We start from the raw sequence: 21,922 nt of genomic DNA on the forward strand, positions 1-21,922 counted from the left end.
AAGATATAGCCAGGCAAATTCTTGCGTGAACAGCTGTAAGAATTCCCATCATTTGGCTGGCACCAATTTTGCATAGTTTATGCAGTATGTTTCACATTGTATTTGAATTCTTTCAGAACTGCCTTGATTGTCACTCCAGGATAAATTATATCATAGGCAGCTCAGAAAATGGCTGTTGCCTTAGGGGTATTATTAATAAAGATCAAGGCTTTTAAAGTAAAAGGTACACAATCACATACTTGTCTGGCTTATGCGTGCAACTTAGGAAACTTGTTCAAGTTTGACTGATATGCTATTAGAATGATCTATTTGTACTTAAGACAAATAGATTTCATTTGTACATCTCTGAAATATACTACCTGTATAAATGTGTTAAGAAGGTACACCATATGAGTAAACCTACCAAATCTGACTACAGAGCCCTATCAGACTTCCCCCTACCTATATGTGTTCTATGTGTCTTAACAAGAACAATATGGAAATCCTTCTCTCAGTTCCTGTCCCTGTCTATGTCTAGTTGACCTTGTTTTTGACCAGCTAAACTCTCGGGGAGTGGAATGTATCAGGCTACAAACAAGGTACTCTGGATGAAGCCTTATGCCAAAGTGAGTTTGAATGTATAATTATGGTCACACTCAGGTATGTCATGACATCTGAGGAGCCTTTGTGGCAATTTGTACAGAACACTAATGATACATACTAATATAATATTAGCCATGCTAGTATTACAAGTCTGCATTTGGTCTTTAGACTCCTGCAGTGTATTTGATTTGGTTTAAAGAAAGTGCCAGTCTCTACCTATTACCTAAAAGAGAAAAATAATGTACATATGCAAAACATGAAGCCCAGCCTTTCCCAGTGAAAAAGTAAAATTAAATATCTTTCTTATCTATTTCAATTACATGAACATTTTGGATGATTTAATAATGCCTCTTTCTGTGATTCTTGACTGGCATTTATTGTTGCAGTCGAGACAATGCTTGCTTGTCATGGAATGATGAATTACTGGCGTCACACTCCTGTTAAAGCTGTTCCTTTTGGTCCTTAAATATCCAGAATATTACACAGAAAGTCATTAGTGAATATTATTCTGCAGTATGGGCTACAGATGAGAATACTTTCATTTTCAAACATCTCTCAGCTTTTTAAACACGTGAAGAATTTTTCTTGTTCCTTCAGTTCTCGCCTTGCACCAATAAAAATTGCTGACAAATGCAGTCTTTTTTGCAGCCATTAATTCTTAGTTGTACAAAATCACCTTAACAGTTTTCCAACAAGTCTTTTTTCATTTAGAGGTAGCCTTTGTGTATTCTTTCATTAATCATAAAGGCTGCTTTGGATTTGACTGGACTTACTAGATCAACAGACCTTGAATTGGATAAGATAGTTTTATGGTCTACTGAGAAGCCAGTTTTACATGGAAATGAAATACAAGAACAAGGGTTGGAAAATGTTAAGGCTGTGGTGTAAAATAAAACATACCTGTGTGAGCCAAGGACAGAATACTAGCCACTTTTAATTTCCTGACTTTTGTTAGCTTGTAAGTCGGTGCTTTTATTTAAATGCTTTTGCCTGCATTTTTACAACTTATTTGGAGAGACATATTGGCCAGCTTCTGAGCTACTGTATGCTGACAACAGTTAATCATGTGTTTCTTTGTCTTCTAGTGAAATTCAAGATTCCTATGTTTATGTTGTTCTTATTTTTCATGATTTGTAGTATAATTAGGAGTGGCTGGCTTGGCTGTTTTTGGTGCTTTGTACATATTAAATTTCATTGCCCAGTATGTGGGAATGTAGACAGCATTTACCAGCTCATTAACCTCTTTAAATTGGCTGCAGAATGGATGATTTCCTGTCACCATCACAGGTCAGTGGATGCATTGCATTCTAATGGACTCTTTCTAGAATATTTGAAAAATGTTTAGCTACTACAGCATTGATTGATTGTTTGGTGTGATTTTTCTGATTTATGTAGTTTTTGTTCTAGTTTATGGATTTTTTTATGGAGGACAAATCCAGATTAGATAATAGGCTAATGTTATTTTTCTGAAGTCAGAAAGGCAAATGCTGACTAAGAAAACCTCACTAGGCGATCCTGTTCTTCTACAAAATGTAAATATGTTATACACACACATCACATTTCCAGGACGCTCAGTATAGAGAATGTTTGGACAAGGATGAAGTGCACATGACTGTGTGGTCTCACTGGTGTACTTGACCACTAGTAAGCATCGGCCCTGGATCTGTTCTTAGGAATTTAAAAAGATCAGGAAGGCGGCCTTTGATTTTATGTGATAAAAGTAGTGTCCTTCACAAAAGCTATGATGTATTTAATCAAAGAAATCCATAAACCTTATTTACTCTGTCGGCTATGTCAGGGTTGACATTTGTCATTCTTTCAAACATTACTCTTACTGAGTCATGGAAATTTGTATATGTAGGCAATTTTGCTGTTCAGCTTAGTGTTTTCTATCAAGTAGAACACATAATGAGAGAGCGCTTAAGAACGAGAAGATTCTGGGTTTGTATTAACGACAACTGGATACTTGAGTTTTCTGAGTACTTGTCTCATGAAGAGCAAGCTTGGTGTTACCTTCTCTAGTTTAGCAGCAAGTAGAGCTGGATGATTCCAGATTGTCATGTCAGAACTTCTGAAGTCACTAAACTTGCCAAAATAAATCACAGCCAATCAGGAGCATTGAGAGAGCAGACACTAATACTACAGTGGTTAAATATACTTTGCTGTTCATGTAGGCAGCACATACTATTCAGCCACCTGTAAGCAAGTTCCATGTAACAGATGTTGTGAGTCATGAAGTTAGCAGGCCACAAAGCATTAGTTGCTAACTCTATCCAAGCTCTGTAAGATGGTCATGAGAAGACATGAGAAAGCTTTGTAACTGTCTTGCAATTCATTAATTATAGATGCTGTGGATTAATCACATAGGCTCATTAGAATGTAATTTAAGATTCCAGAATACATCAAGAGGAGTCAATCTGCCTGTCATACTACAAAAATGAGATCGGTATCATATATTAGATTTTATGCACTGACCTAATAACCTTGTCACATATAGTAGGACTTCTATCCAGAATTCTTACTGAAGGGAATGCCTTTGATTTGTTTGTGTCGCTGTAAACCACAGTATAGATTACAGACTCAAAGCTAACTTTTAAATGTGCTATTCAAGGTGCCCGTTGAAAAGAAACTTACTTGCTTTTACTGAGTGTAATTTCTTTGTTTTAACTGGAAGTGATCACTAAGCTGGTCTTTTCATAAGTATTTACAGCTTGACACTCCGCTGAAATCCAAGTCCCTGTTCATCACAGCACTGACACACGCGTGCTCATAACTTAAGGTTAATTGATCTAATAAATGGATACTGAATATTTGTACCTTTGTATTGCAGTCACGATGTTCTCTGCTATTGTCATATTATGCAAATCTTTGTGATTCCAAGGAATGTATAATTGGATACATATTTTTTCCTGGCCTTGATGTCTCATCATCCTAATATTATATGCTTCATATTATGCTTTTATTTACATCTCCATTCTGCTCTTAGTTTCAAGAGTCACAACCAGGATCTTCTAGTTTTCAGTTATTAATGCAACGACTGAATTTAACTGTTTAGCTATTCTATCACATACTGTCCATAAGTTGTTATTAATGAAATTAGATTTCTCTGTTTACCTCAATATTGGAGCAAGTTTATTTTTTCAGCTTTTGCTTGTACAAGTTGAAGTTAGGTTTTCATGACACTCATTAACCCCAAAACCATATTTGATGTACCAGTATATTTTGAAAATTCTCAGTCCATGATTTGTTACCTTATTTTTAATATGGTGTATCATGTTGCAGTTCACCTGATTTTATTCAATTTCCTTTTCTCTAATGCAGGGTTGGGAAGAAACTGTGGATGCTGCAGTCTCTTACTTGTTAAGAACTTGTTTGTCAAAGAGCTCCAAGGAGCAGGCCCTGACTCTCAACAGCCAATTGTCCATGCCCAAAGATACCAGTAGATTGAAGAAAAACATCACCCTCTTCTGTGATAGACTGGCCAAAGGCGGTCGCCTTTCACTGAATACCGACTTGGCCACTCAGCCAGCTGCTGTCATGCCAGGTAAAGACATGAAGTTCATGAATGTTCAGAATCCAAAGTGTTTATTTGCATATTAAAACTAAAAATTTTGTATGTTATATTTTTGTGGCAGTTTGTTTTCCATTGGTGGTGGAAACCAACCACTGTTGGTGTCACTGGCAAGTAGAATGTTTTGGATAATAAGCTAATTTCAAGTCTGAAGTTTTTTTTCTCGTTCTATTCAACACTTAATGTTGCTCTTACACAGTATGCACAGTAATGTAGCAAATGAAACACAGATGGTCATTGTTATGCTGAAAATTCTTATCACTTATTTCTTTGCACTTTTTAATTGGATGTGTGCATGTGTATGTTTCTAATGTGATGGAAAAAGGAGTGAAAAGTCCTGTTTTCTTGATAAAGAAATTAATATATTTGTATGAGTGGCTTTATGGCATATCCATATGATAAATAATGATGTAGTAATAACACTAAATAAAAAAATCTGCAACTTTAGAAAGTACTAGTTGATGGGGTGGTATCTCACAGAAAGCATGAAATTGAAGATGAAACTAATTTGAGTATGTATTGAGTAATATTTCCCATATAGAATAAGAATGTGAGCAAGATTTCACAGTAATTTACATCAGTGTCATGGAATTACTATTTTTAAGGAAATTTTGTTAATGTCCTTTTCTGTATTTTGACTTTTTAGTAATAGTGGGAGCCAAGTTCTACTTTTTTCTGTAGAGTCTGAAGTTTACCATCTTTGTACTGTTGCAAGACATTTTCTTCCTGCTGTTTTCCTCCAGTGAGATAGAGAGACTTAGTAAAATTCAGATACTCCTGGTGACTTGGAAACAGGTATTTTTTTTCCCCATCTTACTGCTCCAAATCTGGATTGGCTGCTTGCTCAGCTTCTTAATCTCCTAAACCATAATATCACTATGGTTTTTGACCTCAGTGCCTTCCTTCTCCTACAGCAGTCTCAACATATATAAGGAAGAGTTTGTATTTTATATATACATCATGCTTAAAAATGGGAGTTTATTTTGTTGGCTTCATGGATATTGTTTTTGATAAAGATTCGAATTATGTTAGGCCAGTAACTTGATTATCAGTATTTTGCTTTCTTACATTCTGAAGAATAATTAAATTCTTGTTTAATAGAATATGAATGGTCTGTACAATGATTCAACAACTCAAAAGTCCTTGTTATGTGCAGCCCTCCTTTGCGCGTGCCGCTATTAATGATCTGGTAAAACAGCTGCAGACTATGCAGTGGTAGAAATTCTATCAACATATATTAATTTACTTTAGTGTTATACTGTTGCCATATCTGGAACCAGACTCATAGTCATGGGAAGTAAGGAAGTGAGGCAGAATAAGAGTCATATTGGCTTTACAAATTTCTGGTAGTATTTCTTTGCAAGGCTAAAATACATGCAAAGGGCATTTAATCTGTTCAACTTTGATTATATAACAATTGTTTTTTCTTCTAAGAATTTTGAAAAGGTGTGAATAGCTGCAGTTCAGTTTTTTCCACCTAAGCTAATAAGGTGAATTGATTTAATAAGGAAATTCAGTTCTTCCTATTTAGTTGACTCGTGTTATTGAGTTCAAGGAACTATGCAATTAGATTATGAGTCTGTTAGGAAAGGAGTAAAATTTGTAAATATTATAAACAAATTAGAAGAAATATTGCTCTCTATAGTCTTTGCATTTACTCATTAACTGTTGAAAGAATATAATTTTTGAAAGAGGTTGAAACTAAAAAATGTTATCTTAATTAATGAGAAGCTCATTGGAGAGGAATGCTTCTGTCAAATGCTCAGGATAACATAGTATTTAAGTAGCTACCCTCCAGCAGGATAGGCTGGGATTTGAAACTGTGTGTTTGTCTTTGAATGGACTGAGAAAACTTGGAAATTCTTTTTTAGAATAAAGGTTTTTCTGACACTTTTAAAACATGTTTGTCTTGTCACCTTTTCAGGTTTTCTTTGGCCATCTCTACCTCGGCAAGTAATGTGGTCTGTTAGAATTAGGTCTGCAGGCAGAAGGAGTTGAGGCTGGCAACATGATTTGTATCTCGTCTTTGTTTCAGAACTAGCTCTGTGCCTGTACTGGTTCTTCATTAGCAGTTGGAGTGCTCTAGGTACATTCCTGGAATTCATTTGCCTGGTTAGATTTACTAAAATAAATAAATTCTTGTGCTCAAGACCACTCCACAATATGAAAACAGTGCCGTTAATGTGGATAATCAAAAAAATTTGACTCACTGTTGAGTCCAGATAAAAGCACCTGCTGTCTCTACACATGGAAGGAATTGAGAATGGTGCCTTATTATAAAGGGAAACCAGTATACCAAATACCTGTACTGTTGAGTCAAGAGCTCTTTGATAATGCCTGGAAAATAGAGAAAATCCTTTTCCCAGCCCTTAAAGGAGAGAACTGGAATAGGTAGGGGAGAACGAGGTAGAACCATATGTGGAGAGGGAGACTGAGAATTGTATTTGTATCTGAGGATTTATATTATATCTGAGTGCAATACTGCATAGTAATGTAGGGGAAAGTTCTTCAGAATGTTTAAGCTCCAAGCCAAAGATGGTCCCATAACTGTTGAGTAGGATCATCAGCATTAGCTTGAGGATTTTGTTCAATACCACATTTTCTTAAGGCCATGCTTTTCCTTAATGATGAAAACCCCTTTTTCCATAGTAACCAACTTGAAAAAAATTATTTTTAAGTGCCTAGGACCTTTCTAGTATTGCAGCACTGTAGCAGTAGGCTCAGTTTCTAGGAGTTAAATTTAATACATTCACGATGGTGTACCCTGAAATCTAGAGAAATTGCCTGAAGCCACATTGAAAAGCTGATTATTATCTTGAAGTGTGTAACTATTTGAAAGATGTCTTCAAAAGTGGTTGTCAATATTTGTAGTTAATCCAAGAGTATTTGGTAGAGGTAGACCATAGTCTCTTTAATTTTGTTCACTATTTTTTTTAATAGCTTCACTGATGGAATATGGGCATGAATGTGAAGATTGTGGCTTTGCAACAAGCTTGCACTAGTTTGAGGCATATTGAGAGAGCAATAATGCTGATCTTGATAAATTAGAGGAGGATCTAAAGGTAAAAGTTATTAAGACAATTTTCAGTTGTAGCAAGCACCAAGGACTCTAGCAAGTAATAATCTGACAAACTAAAATTTGAGAAATAATTCTGTAAGCACTATTACCACAGGATAGGCTCGTGGGGTTATATTGGACCATCAACTGATTAAAAGACAGCAATATGTTTCCACTAAAGGTGAGTTCCAACATTGGGTTGTAGTCATATGACTTTTAATGAAGAGATATGATTATTTCTTTCTATTCTTCATGAGTAGAATTCAGCGGGAGCACAATTTAAGGAAAACCTAGACGAGTAGAGTTCAGTTTTGTTTCTTCTGAGGGAAAAGGAGAAATTTCAGGAGGGACATGATAGTTTTCCAGTATGTAAGATGTTCTTATATGGGTGATTAAAATTTAGTCAGAATCATTGGCTAAATATGAATATAGCTGTAAACCACATCAGGCTATATCTTGTACTGTGTTGCCTTTGGCAATGCATAAGTGGCTGGATGAGAGGAACGGTGAGGGGTTAAGGGCGTGGTGCCAACCCAAAGTGTGGGTCAGTGCCAGGGAAGTGCTTGGAAAGGTGCTGTAGACCACCCACATTGTCATGTATTGAGTTTAATGGGTGTGAGAATTTATAGCATAAATCCTGATGACCTGCAGTGAGTTAATTCTGTAGCTTTTAATGGTTTCTTATAATATCTCTGAGTTGTGCAGGATTGCTTTTAAAACCTTGATGCGTATTGTCTGATTGTTTGAAGACTTGTTTAGATGTCATTCTGGTTGGAGGTTTGTTTACAATATTGCCTCACCCATATTTTGGGAAGCTCTTTTAATCTTTGACTAGAATGCTATCCTACTTTTCCTGTAATAGTTCCTGATGTGTTGTGCAAACAGTGCCTGTATCAGTTTGAGGCTTTGTTCAAGCAAGGATTTTTAAATTTAAATAAGGACCTTATTTTTTTTTAGAGTGTCCTATTTCTTCTACCTTGTTTTTTTAACTTGACTTCAGTATTTTTTATCTCTTGGCTTCATTAGGAGATCATTGTACTGTGTTTTAGCATGGTTTACTCACATAGTTAAGTATAACTGGAGCAGTAGAAAAAATGTTATTTAACTGGAAAGTCAATTATTGACCTCCATCACTGAAATCTGTAGAATGCCAGACTGTCATGTGCCCAGATGGCTGAATCCTTAGAACTGAAATTATAATAAAAAGGATGAGTATTTTGAAATAGGACTTATAAATAGTTTTGTGCAAGTGTAATATTTGACAGTTATATAAAGTTAGAGCTAGAAGGCAAGGTGACTGCCCATCTAGTTTTTCCCTTTGTGTTGCAATGGAGTTAAGGGGTTCAGAACATCAATGGCAGAGTTTATCTGAACTCATAAACACCTTGAACAATATCTTGATAGCTGTTATAGTAGTTTAGTGTCCTTGTTGGAAGGTTTTCCTAATGTTTGATATGTATGATTTTTCCTGCAAATCAGAGTGTTTTATTGTGAATATTGAAAGTGGAGCTGGTAGTTAACAATGTTCTTTAATTGTTTGAAACTTTGGAATGTTCTTAGTACATTGCTCTAGTAACTTTTCTACTACATTGCTCTAGTAACTTTGCTACTACATTCCTCTAGTAACTTTTCTTTTCTACTAATTATGACAAAATGCTAGCATTCTTTTTATGAATGATTTTCAGTCTTATTCTTTGCTTACCAAAATGGAACACTTTTCTTTTAGTCTGTGCAGGAAGTATATTGTATTGCACTCTGCCCTATTTTAATTTCAAGACCCTTTTCTACAAATTTGTTTCCTAACCAGATGTTTCCCAGTCTGTATTTACAGAGAATCAGCATGGTAGTGTTTACTTGACTAGATACTTTGTTTTCCTAGGTTTTTAATTTATCAAGTTGATTATAATTTTATTTTATATAATAATGGTTCTACCATTTAGATTGCACCCAGAATCTCTATTCATACTTTAGAAGACAGATTTTTCTAGGGTTGCTTTTCCTTGCGTAAGCTTATAAAAACCTGTTTTCAAAATCTTGTGGTGTTATTTATGAGTGAATTCTGCCCCTCTGAAAGCTGTTTTCTTCACTGGAAAACTGGGATGAAACAGAATGTGTCATATTCCTTAAGGAACTCTCTGTTTACATGCTATTAAAGTTGGGGAGAATGTTAGTACTAATTGGAAAAACATGTGGATTTGAGATCCTGGGAGAGTAATATTAATTTATATATGAGAATTAGACATAAATATTGCTGCAAATTCTTAATACACTGAGTGTATCTGAAGAAAGACTAGTAATAGTTTGATCTGAAGAGATAGGATTGTCGTAGTTGCAAATTCCTCTCTTACACCCTTAATTATGAATTCTTCGTTGGTCATTAGTGGAAGAGAACATGCAGTATAAGTCAAGTTCTCCAGGTTTAACAGACTTAAATTCAGAATATCTTGAAGAATGTAGTGGCTTTTATTTGTACTCACACAGGTTCCAGTCTGTGTTGGTAATACTATCTTGGTAGCAATTACAATAACTTTTTTTTTCCCTCTGGAGAAATTAGAATCATGTAGTTGGAATTTCAAATAGCCTAAAGAAGGCACAGATACCAAGTTGGCCATGACGCCCAGACAATGCTTTTGAACCACCAGCAGATCCTTATAAAAATCATGCGAGGCTAACAGAGCATGGTTTAAGATCTTTTCCTATAACTTACATATTGTGACTTTGAGACCATGATGCATTGTCAGTTTTGTGTAGCCCCTCATGGTGGTGCAAAGAAGTGTCTAAAGATATGGGTTGTTTCTCACTGATGTGATGTAAGTCCAGTGCTGTTTATTTCTGCAGAAGAGTATAGTCCATAATGAAGTATGATTCTCACTTAAGATATTTTCTGTAGGAATAAAATATTGAACTACTTTATTATTTTTCTTTTAGTAAACCTTAAAATAATGTTTTTAGATTTTTTCCTATTTTATTTTTAATATATTGGGTTTTTATAAAGATTTTTAGGACTGCTTAATAAATCTATGCAAGGAAGATTATTCACAAAAGTTGTTGAAAGTACTTGAGAGGATTTTGGAGACCTGAGCACTGGTCAGTGCTGAGTAATAAAACTGGTGGTCATTGATCAAATAACATTCAGCATTTTACCCATCTTTATCATAGTACCCCTCACCTGTTTCCACTCTTCCCTAGCTGATTCCGTTCAAGTAGCATTTCCAAAAGTGTCTCAAGGACATTGATAAGTATCTTTGAATTCAGGAAATCTAAACCTTAGTCATAGTGCTTATTTCTCATTGAAAATCACTTTGTTAAGGACATTTTTCTTTAATGTACCTGGAGGCTTTTACTACCCAAAGCACATTATAATATGTCAATTAATTCCTACAGATTTCTTGGCACAAGTCCTTAAATATGAAATTGACATTAAGTGACTTTAATTGTTCTAAGGCAAACTCTAACTCATCTTTTCTAACTTCCTTAATATCATCATACAGGTTGGTCAATTAAATAACTTTATGGATTTTCCTGGGAAGTGGGTTGTTTATAGTCAGGGAAAAATTATTGTTTAATGTATAATAATAAACTGAACTCCTCACTTAAATAGAAAGTAAGAATTTTTTTACATTTGCTGGCTAAATTTATCTAATATATGTATATAAAGTATAGCTATGTATTACTGAAGTATTGTATTCATTATTCTTCATTTTCTTAAGTGCTCAAACTTGTATTTACCTGTTTTGAAAGTTAATGTATGTTTGCTGGTTGCAAAGTTGTGTACTACTTGTATTGAAACCAAAACAGATCTATCATCACTGTACAAGTCTCTTTGAAATTCCCATATTTTTCATACTGCCTTAAGGTAAACATACATTTGGTAAAATGTGTACTGTTTTCTCCTTTTAGTTCTTCCTTCTAGTAAGGCTACCTGTATGGTTCTGATTCATTTTTTCCCCCCCTCTGGTTTTCCTCACTTGTTTTCTGTATTTCTCTTCTCTACTTTGGCTTCACTGGTTTCCTTCTCCATCCTGTGCCCTTTGATGTCCCTGCAACTCCATGCAGAGTCCTTTCTCTGTGATAGCTGGAGCAAGTACCCCCATCACTAGCCACCCAAGGGAGTAAATGAGTCCAACAGGGAGAGGTGCAACAAAAGGGTAGGAAGATCTTTTCCTGGTCAGCTGTCAATCTGGGGCTCCCAAAGCAGTAACTGCAGGGAAAATCCTGTGGTACCAGTCTGGATCTATCTGGATCTATCAGGGAGATTTTTACAAGGTTTGACAAAGGCGTAACAGAGACTAAATCCATAAACAGTGCAATCATTGTGTGCTTCTGTGTCCAATTTATGCAGCTCTGCATGGCTGAACTGTTGTGCCAGTTTAAGCATAACTTTATTCTCTCCATCTAGTTGCAATGGTAATCACATAAGAATGATAAGAGCATAGAAGTTGCTCTGACTCTTGCAGCTCTTGGCACAAGAGCTCTTGTGCTCCTCTTAAATTGTGTTGGGCAAGCTAACAATGAGCTGTGATATAGTTTCTAATGGAACATGCTACAATGCTGCAGCTTTAATTCAACTTCTTCTTCTTTGTGTTGAAAATATTTCTTCAGAAAATTATCAGCTGTTCACAACAGACAGTTCTACCTTGATATAAAAGCCTAAAATAAGTGAGTAGTAATATATCAAACATTTAAAAATAATTGTTTGGGTTCTGTTTTTGAGACTAAAATATGTCCCTTGTCCCATAAAGCTGATTTAGTGAAAAGGAAGGGGAGTAGCAAGTCATTAGGGAGAATTTTGGGAGAGCTTACAGCAACAAGTTTTTGTGGTTCCTGAAGAAAAGCTTAAGAACAGTGGAGCCAGAAACTTGATTGCTTGGCTCTCTGATGTGGATCTTGACTCTGTAATTTCTTTCTGTTGTAACTTCATTAGCTCTTTAGAACTTTTATTTCTATTGTTTTAGTAATTTTGGTCATTTATTTATGTGGAAAGGAAAATTGAACTGTGTAGGATATAAGTGATGTTCCTAAGGTCATACTGTAATACAGAGTTCAAATATGCTTTGCAGTCTTGTGGTGTACTTTTTTTAGGTGTTTTACCATTAAAATGCATATTAGGAGATTGTGGTGAGCCTAACAACACAGTGCAGCCTGTTCTTACATCATTTGTCTTGGTTCAGGTGAGCACACTGAAAACGGGAAGTCTGAATGTCAGACATGGGAAGAAAGTAGGGAACAATGTCTGAGGTGGTCTCTAATTTTAATTCACTTGGTCAACTTTCATCGCCCTGCAGGACTCAAATGATATTTCCCCAAGTGGTTAATTTTCAGGGATTATATAAATAATGGCAAAGCATTCGAATATTTTTTTAAATTGAAATGAAAGCACTGATAGAAAATACAAGCTTTTTTTTTTTTTTTTTTTTCCTCAGGGCAATCCAAGTTCCAGCATTGTGAAAAGGGAAAAAATAAGATGGAAGAGAAACAAGGCACATTTTTTTGTAGGGTTGTGAAAAGGTTTTTATAATGTTGTTTAGAACATCTCCCCTCCTCAATTGATATTACAGCTGGCAAAAACCCCAGGGGAAAGGAGTACAAAGGTTAAGAAGGCTAAAGCAATAACATTTTTTAAAAAATGAATAATTTAAAGAGGAAAATGTCATGCATAATGAATAAAAAAGAAATCCCTCTTGAGATTTGGGATTCATTCATTTGTGGTTCTGTGAAATTTCGTTGGCAGAATTGCAATTCCAACTTGCCTCAGCTAAGTACAGTTCGGATCAACACATTAGTGCCTTGGTGTGCACAATTCTATTGCTGGCTCTTTGCGTTGAAATTAAATTTTAATATGTTCTACTTAGGTATAAGTGGTCACAAATGATTCATAATGCTGAGGTAAGCTTTTGGTGAAAATAATTGTCAGTTGAAAAAATTTCCCCTAATGATCCTGCTTGTCACTGGACTTTATTTTCTATGTTGTTTGAAGCCTTTAGAGACTGCAAGCAAAAATAAACTTCTAAAATCTGCATTAATAAGGTAATTGTTCAAAACTATGAAAAAAATATTGCTAATAGAGAAAAGTGTGCAGTCTCTGACCTTCCATTTCAGAAGATTCAGTAATAGCAGGTAAAAAAAAGTAAAGCTAAAAACCTGAATAGTTATTTTAAGAGGCTGCAAATATTGTCTTTAAAAAAAAAAAAAATAAAGGCAAACTTTTAGCATAATAATTTTATTTAAAAGTATGATATTAATGAAGACAGAGTCTTGTATGTCTAGTTACTCTTTGGATTTCCACTTACCAGGTTTCTTGGTTCCTCTAAGCTTTTGTTTCCTGTGTTATTTGAAGAACAGTCTATGAGAGCAGCTTATATGATGAAGTGTGCTGGTATTTGTACATGAGCTGCAGGCATTTGAAGACCATAATTAGCTCTGCAGTTTGCATGACATTACTTTTCCTTTACAGTCCCTATCTGGACAAGACCACCAAAAAATTACAGGGGTTGTCTGCCTTTCTTAAGTATAACCATGGTAAATTATCCATCCACAAGTAGTTATAAGCAGAGAGATGATACAGATGAATGAAGTAGGATATGTCAAGTGTAATGACTTAGTTCCCTCTGATGGGCAGTAGCATCCTACAGTCAGCAGAGATTGCAGCTGCTTATACATCAGGAGATGTTGTGACTATTATTTCAGGTAGCACAATCCATTTATTTTTCATTTGCTATTCTTGCTTTTCTGGCACATTTAGGTTGAGTAAACCCAATTCTCTTATGCTGCTGTAAATTAGATGCACCTTTGCTGAAATTGCTGGTGTTACATTATTATAAACTGCCCTAAGCCAGCGTGACCAGAATGAGAGAGTTGTTTGCATAATTATTTTTTTATATATGTTATCACTGAATTTGTCTTACAGCTCTCAAAGGTCTGTTTAATCTTCAGTTAGAAAAAATTAAGTGAACGTTTGGTCTTCAGTTAAAAAAAATTAAAAACCCACTTGAACAATAAAGATATTAATGCTATTTTTTTTCCTTATATTTAAGTCACTTTAATATGAAGTGGTTTGTATATGTGAGATTGATTTCATCATTTCTGTTATGTAGGAATGTAGTGTACATGTAGTGTAAGTAACATGTATGAGTCTATGGAACTCTGTGGTGAATTACAGGGTAAAACTATATGTACATCACTAACACCATTTACAGTGTATTTGCTCTTCCACAGTACCATAAAGGAGTCCAATAAATCTAAACCTAGTGAAAATTTCATATTTTATACATGCAGAACTGATTTTTCAATTACTTCAGACTTTTTCAGAGCCTAATCCAAATCCTGATGAAATCTGTGGGAGTTTTTCCATAGACTTCAGTAAGCTTTGGCTCAGGCCCCCACTTTTCAATTTTTCAAACAGATTTGCCAAAAATCTGCAGAGAGCAAGGCACTTGGAAAGTTTTTACTTGCAAAGTACAGCTGGTTTTGAGTTGCATACAGGAAAGTTCCCAGTGCTTTTATGGAACAAAAAAAAAGAAAAAAAAAGTTTTAAAGATCTTTTATCTTCAGGTAAAAGGGTGACTTTAACATTTGAATCTGAAATTTCCTTGGGTCTTAGTCTAAGCATGACAAACTCTGTACTAGAAGATTGTTCTTAAAATGTGTAACTGTATGATAACAAAGCTTTAAACTGCGATTTGAATATAATTTCACCAAAATTTTCTTGGGCTGTGAGTTTCAGAGAGCCATGGATGTCTGTACTGATAAATGATTGCTCTTTTTGTTTTTGTGTTTTTTTTTAATTTTATTTTTCCCCCTTTTTTTCTTTTTCTTTTCTGCTGTGGAAAGCTACACTGCAATTAAATAATTATTCCCTGAGGTTAACTGCACTAATTTGAGAGAGAGCTCTTAAACTTCAGGGAACATGTTACCCAGCCAGCTCCATCTGGTGATGTAGAGTGGTTTTCAGTGCCTCTGGGTGTTTGGATCCCAGACTTGGAGGTAGATGTGATTGGACATGCTGGGTTTTAGAGAGCATGAGACACAGCCAGTGCCTCGGCCAGCATCACTCATACCCTTGCATATCAGCCTAAGGATTAAATAGTGCCATTTTAAGGCAGCATCTTGGGTTGTGAATGACAGTCAATGTTCCTCAGTAGCTATGTTGTGAGTTGCACCCCCATGGTCTTGATGTATTTTTCTTAGGGAGGAAAAGGGCAGCATCTTCTTGAATCTAAATGCCTGACATTGTTACAAAGCTGTGTATCATCAGTATTAAACTGGCAGATTTCTTTTATTTTTCTGAATTTTTAAAGAATGAGAACATGTTTAGGACTGTTCTGCTTTTTGTGAGCAGTCAGTTGTTATGTCTGTTCATGAGCCTGGCATCAGTGGTTCAGCTGATGTTCACATCTTAAGTGAAGGTCCATAAATTAATGTTTCTCTTGCCCCTGTGTTTATTTGGACTTGCCCATCCCTAAAACTTTGATCTGGTAGCTGAGCTGGAAAATGTCATCAAATCAAGCATATACGGTGCTTCATGACTCTGGCAGATTAAAAATTTTTTAAAAAATAATGCTTTTTTTCTTAGTTGTGTCCTGGCTGAACCACAAAGACTGATGATAACAAGGATGCAAAAGGATGGGGTTCATAAACTTGAATCCTTAAGGTTTTGTTTACATTCAGTTACACTTTGAGGCAAAGACTTAGCTTACCCTCTACTAATTAGAATATTGCTAAAGAACTAATTAAAAACTAATGTGTATTTAGCTACATAATGCTCAAGTTTTTCTTTTTAGGATTGTAAAAGCCTTCAGCAAACTTGTGAAAACTGCAGGCTTGATGAGTTTCATACGGTTATCATGGTAGGCTGCATATCTGGTGGGCGTTTGTTGCGTGTTCTAAGTGCAAATACCACAGCAGGGTGCTTTGCCAGGAGCTCTCTGTCTTTTGATGAAAGATGTACTTTATTAATTCTGACCCGAACCAAAGCTTGACTTATTCCACTTTAAGAAAACTAGTTAATTGTAAATTAGAGATATCACCAAAAAGGGTATTACTTCAAAGTTGGGAAATGATTAGGGGGATGTTCCACTGTTTTAATTGAGTTTCAATTTTAATGACTTACTGTCTTCTATGTAACAATAAACAGCTGTGCCACTCTCTGTGTTTCAAAGAACATTTACTCAGCCTTTAAATTTACTATTAGAGATCAAAGAGAAGGTCTGATGTATATGGATGATGAAGGATGCCTCAATTCAAATGGATGGGTGAGCAGAAATAGTGCAGCTACAGGTAATAAATATTATGAACAACCTTTTTAATGTAAGTTATGTGGTGCTAAACTATATTAAATTTTATGGCTGCATTGAGAAATCTTTTGTAATTATCTTAAAACTCTATCAGAGTATTGATAGACATGTGTTTCTTCTAGCACTTTTTTCAAATAAACTTTTCAGTCAAAACTGAGGGTTTTTAAGTGAAAATAATTGCTGGTGACATTCTTGAAACCAGCTTATAAATAAATGGATGCTTGAATTACATATAGGGATTTGTGGAGGACATTTCAGGGTAAAATCTTGTTGAATGATCAGACTTTCCAATCTTAAAATCTGTTTAAATAGATATGAATTACTTGGTTTTATTTTCTCTAAAATGGAGCAGGTTTCTTGTAACTAGAGTAGTCATTAGGGGTATTAGGTTGCTGTTCAGAGATGCTTAAATGAAGTTATGAACTGACATTCTCATTTGAATCAGGTCGTTAATAAAGCACGGAACAATGCGGCAGGAGTTACGCAGGAGATTTCAGTTAGCGCGATAAATTATGTTAGATATCCTGGGTCTGGTTGTGTTTTACCAGGAAGTTGTTGAGTTGAGATGTAGGAGATTTTGTGGAATAATGTAAAATAGACTCCAGCCAGATATGATGAAGTAGTTAAAGATGTGAAGATCTAGAAAGGGTCATATAATGTGTTACAGACAGGATTTTCTTAAGCTCCTGTGATTAAAAGTCCTTCTGAAAGTAAGACAAGTTCTTATGATGCCTTTGGCAGTAAACATCTGCCATGATTCCCTACAAAGGAACTGTATTGGCAGAATTAATACTTTGCAATTATATCCCAGTCTGAGGAGAAAAAATGAAGCAGTTGTGCTTGGATACTTCATTTAATTAGTTATCAAGGGAAAAATGCTTGTTGTACAATTTTACAACAGCTTTCTTAAATATTTTAAAATAAAAAATACTGGTGTCTATGTCAAAAAGAGCCTTGGTTTTGGTCATTTTTGCAGCACATTAAAACCAGTTTTCTTCTAGCTTAGTGTGAAATTGATTCTCATGTGGATAAGTTGCTTCTCTCTGGCTATTGAATTGTATCTATATGACATCATTTTGGCTAGTGTAGTTACAGTGTATGTGTACATAACATACCATGTGAAGAAATAGAAGAAGTGTTCAGTTATACTACTCACAGTTAATCTACTGTGAGTTTGGGTCCGTATGTAGAAGATATTCCTTCCAGTGTGTACTTTGTGATTCACTGTAAAATAGGAAGCTTTTTTAGTAACACATTGCCAAACCAAGAAAGCACTTCATTTGTTGGGTCAAATCATTCTTATTTAATGCAGGTATGCCACTTTAGCAGGCATGACCACCAGTGTTTGGGAGTAGGTGTTAAGGGAGTGATAATCATTCATTTGCAGACCTGTGGTAAGGTTATGCTAAAGGGAGCTTTACTATGCCTGGCACATTTTCTAATAAGAAGGAAAGGTCTTTGTTGTGGATGCTGTTTATCATGTTATATTTTTGCCAGTTGAAGAATTTACCTTAGTAGAATGAAAAAGGAATAGTTATAGTGGTATATACCATTAAGAATCACCATGATAGGCTGCTTTAAGAAATTCTTGGCAGGTGCAGCAGTCTGGTCCTTCTGAACAGTGAAATAATTGCTTTGATCAACAAGATAAGGATGAAATACTGGCCCCATTGAAGCCCCTGGGAGTTTTGCCATTGACTTAATTTAGTCAGGATTTCTCCTGTTTACTTGACAGTTCTGTTACTGTTCTAACATTTCTAACATTCATGTAACGTTTGGTAATCTGACTTAGCAGAATGCATGAGAGTCAACCCTGAAGTGGACTTCTTTTAAAAGTACCTTCAGAGTCTGAATTCACATCAGGTGGGTCTTTTTTCAGTGTTTGGACAAAAGGAAGGTACAGAAGATTTTTTTTTGGTGGGGTTTTTGGTTTTTTTTTTTTTTAGATTTTTGCAAATTTGATGTTAGTGGAAAGGAAAACATAACTACAGAATTCTGTTCTGGGAGGAAAAAACTAGAGGACTGCAGAAGCCTCATTCTTCCTTGTAACTTTGCTCTGATGGCAGTGCTATACTCTTGTCTCTGTGACAAGTACAGAAACAAAAGTATAAAGAAAATATGAATATTGCATTTATTTATTTCTGTTGTTTCCTATTTGGTGCTCAGTAGGAATTACTCAGCATGCTGTATTAATAGCTGTCCCAAACACATTGCAAAGACTGACTTGAACAAATCCCACACAGTTGTTGAAATCTTCAAAGGAGAAGAAAGTAAGCATCAGTTGAGGAAGAAAAGAAATAGAACCTGAAAGTACTTATTACTTTCAGTTATAATTATATGTTACATTTGTTGCAAATCAAATGCAAAGAATCTAATGATACTTTATCACTTATGCTATGGGCTATAACAGAGAGGGCTTTTTGTGCAATTGGTACTTAACAAATTCAGCTGTTTAGCTCGTACACAAAACCCCCACAAGTGTTAGAGAGTTCACAGGATAAAATGAGCAGTTTGCTTTAAGTAGCATTTCATGTTAGAGAAAGTGCAGATGCTGCTGCAAGATGTATTATATTTCCTTAATCAGTGATAGATAACAAGAATTGTTTAACAATCCATCTCCTATGTGTGCACTTAAGCCATGGCAGATCAATAAAAAAGCATTAAGCCTGGTGCCAGCTGAAGATATTATACCTGCAGGCTGTTTGGCTATATAACGGAAACTGGAGCTGGATTTCAGTAACTCTATTTAGGTAAATCATTATCTAGACAGTGTCTTTTCCAATTTCTCTTTTAGTTCTGGGTCATTTGGAAAGGGAAAATCTATATTTAACCAATGGAGGTTTTTTTTAGCATTTCTAACAAAATTTTTTCTGTATATGAACAAAGTATAGCTAGTGTTTTAATGTGAATCATATAGTGCTTAATAACAATAATATAATCTTTTACCTGAAGTCTATCCTGTGTTCATCTATTAAAATTAATTAGGATAATCTTTCTCAAGGCTTTGAAAACCTCTAAATTATTGTCATATACTCAGAATATTGAGGGATGTGTTGCATTCCAGATACTGGTCAGATTTCATCAGTTTTGAACAAGGAAGAAAGTGCATTGGCCTGTAGGGAACTGTTTGTTGCATATAAAATCATGTTCAAAACTTGAAGTTTCAGAAAAGAACAGAGTCAAGAAGTGCTTTAACCATGTTCAGAGGGGACATGGAATCTTCAATGTGAAGTCTTATGCTCTCAAGACAGCCTAGCATTGCTCTGCTTCACTTGGTGTTGTAGTCATGACCAAATTAAAGCAAAGGGGTAGAGAACACTTTTTTACCAATGAAATGTATCCTTGGCCTTTATTTATTCTGTGTTTGAGGTCATTAAGCTTATTTTATGGAGAGAAGCTGAGACAACCTAGCATGCTTCAGTAATCTTGAGAGAAGATACTTGAAGAGAATCACAATGCCACATGAAGCTTGGCTGTACAACAAATTCTTTATATGAACACAGACTTTCAATGGAAGGAAATTAAGAAGCATGATGTTTACATAGTGGTATTTTTTGTTTGTTTGTGGTGGTTTGTGGGGTTTTTGATGGGTGTTGTTTATTTATAGAAATAGCTCCCCATCAAGTTACTGCTTTTAATGAAGGAGTACAGATCTTACCAAGGTCTGCAGGAATTTTGGTGCTGTTGGAGTAAAAGTTGATATCAAGTCCAAAAGACCCCCAATCCATCAGTCAAAATGATGTAATTCTTTTTTCATATTGAATACTTCTTCTGTCTAACGACATGAAGAAGAAATGTTTGATGATAGTGTTTGCAGTAAATTTCACTCTAAAATATTTAGAATAACTTTGGATATCCCACAATTGTGGGCACTAAGAGATGGCTTATGCTGTTAATGAACTGTGAAAAGAACCTGATATCACATGTCATGGGTGTGAAGTCAACAAGCTACAGTGATGATCTTTGGATGCCATATTTTTACATGGTCTTTGGTTTGCCACTCAGATATGGGTATTTGGCCTAGTTAGTTTCTTTCAAATAATGTACAAGTAAAGAAAGTATAGCTAGTAAGTCAGTGCTGTTTAACGATAGTCAGACGGTTTAAAGAAAGATGGACTGTAAAAAGAACCAGTAAAGGAAAAATTACATTTCTGAAGTATAGGAGAAACAGCAGGGATGGTGTTAGTTAATTAGTAGCTTCATAAAGTCCACCAAATAATTTAAAGCATATCAACATTTGCAAAATTCTAGCTCTGAGAATGGATTTAAACAATAAAAACGAATTTCAAATAATATTTTACTTTCCAGACCAAGTAGTGATGATAGCCTAGAAAAAGGGATACTGTTATGTTCTTTTGGTCTAGTTCTGTAAGAGGGTGTATTCAGTATTGCTTGGCTGGGTTTTGGTAGCAGGGGGCTACAGGGGTGGCTTCTCTGAGAGGCTGCCAGAAGCTTTCCCCATGTCCAATAGAGCCAATGCCAGCCGGCTCCAGGGCAGACCCAACACTGGCCAAAACCCAGCCCATCAGGGGTGGTGGCAGCACCTCTGGGATTGTTTATTTAAGAAGGGAGGAAAAAGTCTGTTAAACTGCAGCTGGAGAAAGGAGTCAGCATGTGTGATAAAAACAGTTCTGCAGATGCCGAGGTCAGTGGAGAAAGAGGTGGTGTAGGTACTCCAGGCACAGGAGCAGAGATTCCCCTGCAGCCTGTGGTGAACACCATGGTGAGGCAAGCTGTCCCCCTGCAGCCATGAAAGTACATGGTGGAGCAGATTATCCACCTGCAGCCTATGGAGGTGGATGTGCCCAAGGGCGATTGGGACCCCATGGAGAGCCTGGCCTGGAGCAGGCTCCTGGCACGACCTCTAAACTTGCTTCCTCTCTTTTTTTTTCTTGATTGGTGTGATTGGGCAAAGCAAGCCATAAGATCTCTCCAGTTTTGTGTTATTTGTCCAATACATTTAGTTGTATTTGGAATATTATATATCATTATTTAGTCTTTATCTTGCTTTATATACTTTACTCAAAGATGACGTAGACATTTCTAAATTATTTTTTATTTAAAATAAGTGTTACAAAATGTATATTTAAGTTGAAATAGGCTTTCTCTACCGTGTACTGATGTTGTACAAACAAAGAAAAATGTGATTTAGAGGGGAGGGAAAGTAAGGGCTCCCCTTTGCCTACAATTTTCACTTTTTACTTAAGCAGATTTCAGGGTATCCAAACACATTTAGAAATATAGTGTGTTTTAAAAACGAGTAGGCCCTTTTCCTGGTCAAGCTACAAGATGATCCTTAAAACCTAGAGAATTAAATAAGCATAAGGCATAAAAGTAGCAGACTAAAAGCATCATTTGCTCAGTCACTTACTTTATTTATTACCTTAGACAGTAGCAGTAATGTCAGCTTTTAAATAA

At 35.6% G+C, this 21,922-nt stretch overlaps 1 protein-coding gene across 1 annotated transcript in view; it reads left to right on the top strand.

Moving 5' to 3' along the window:
- The window catches only part of BBS9 (Bardet-Biedl syndrome 9), a 287,596-nt gene that overhangs the window by 139,764 nt on the left and 125,910 nt on the right, over positions 1-21,922 (top strand). The window contains exon 21 of the mRNA XM_009095997.4: positions 3,904-4,126. Coding sequence (XP_009094245.1) covers positions 3,904-4,126 — 223 coding nt within the window. The remainder of the gene's footprint in view (positions 1-3,903; positions 4,127-21,922) is intronic.

The sequence above is a fragment of the Serinus canaria genome, chromosome 2, assembly GCF_022539315.1.
Source record: "Serinus canaria isolate serCan28SL12 chromosome 2, serCan2020, whole genome shotgun sequence".
Taxonomy (NCBI): Eukaryota; Metazoa; Chordata; class Aves; order Passeriformes; family Fringillidae; genus Serinus; species Serinus canaria.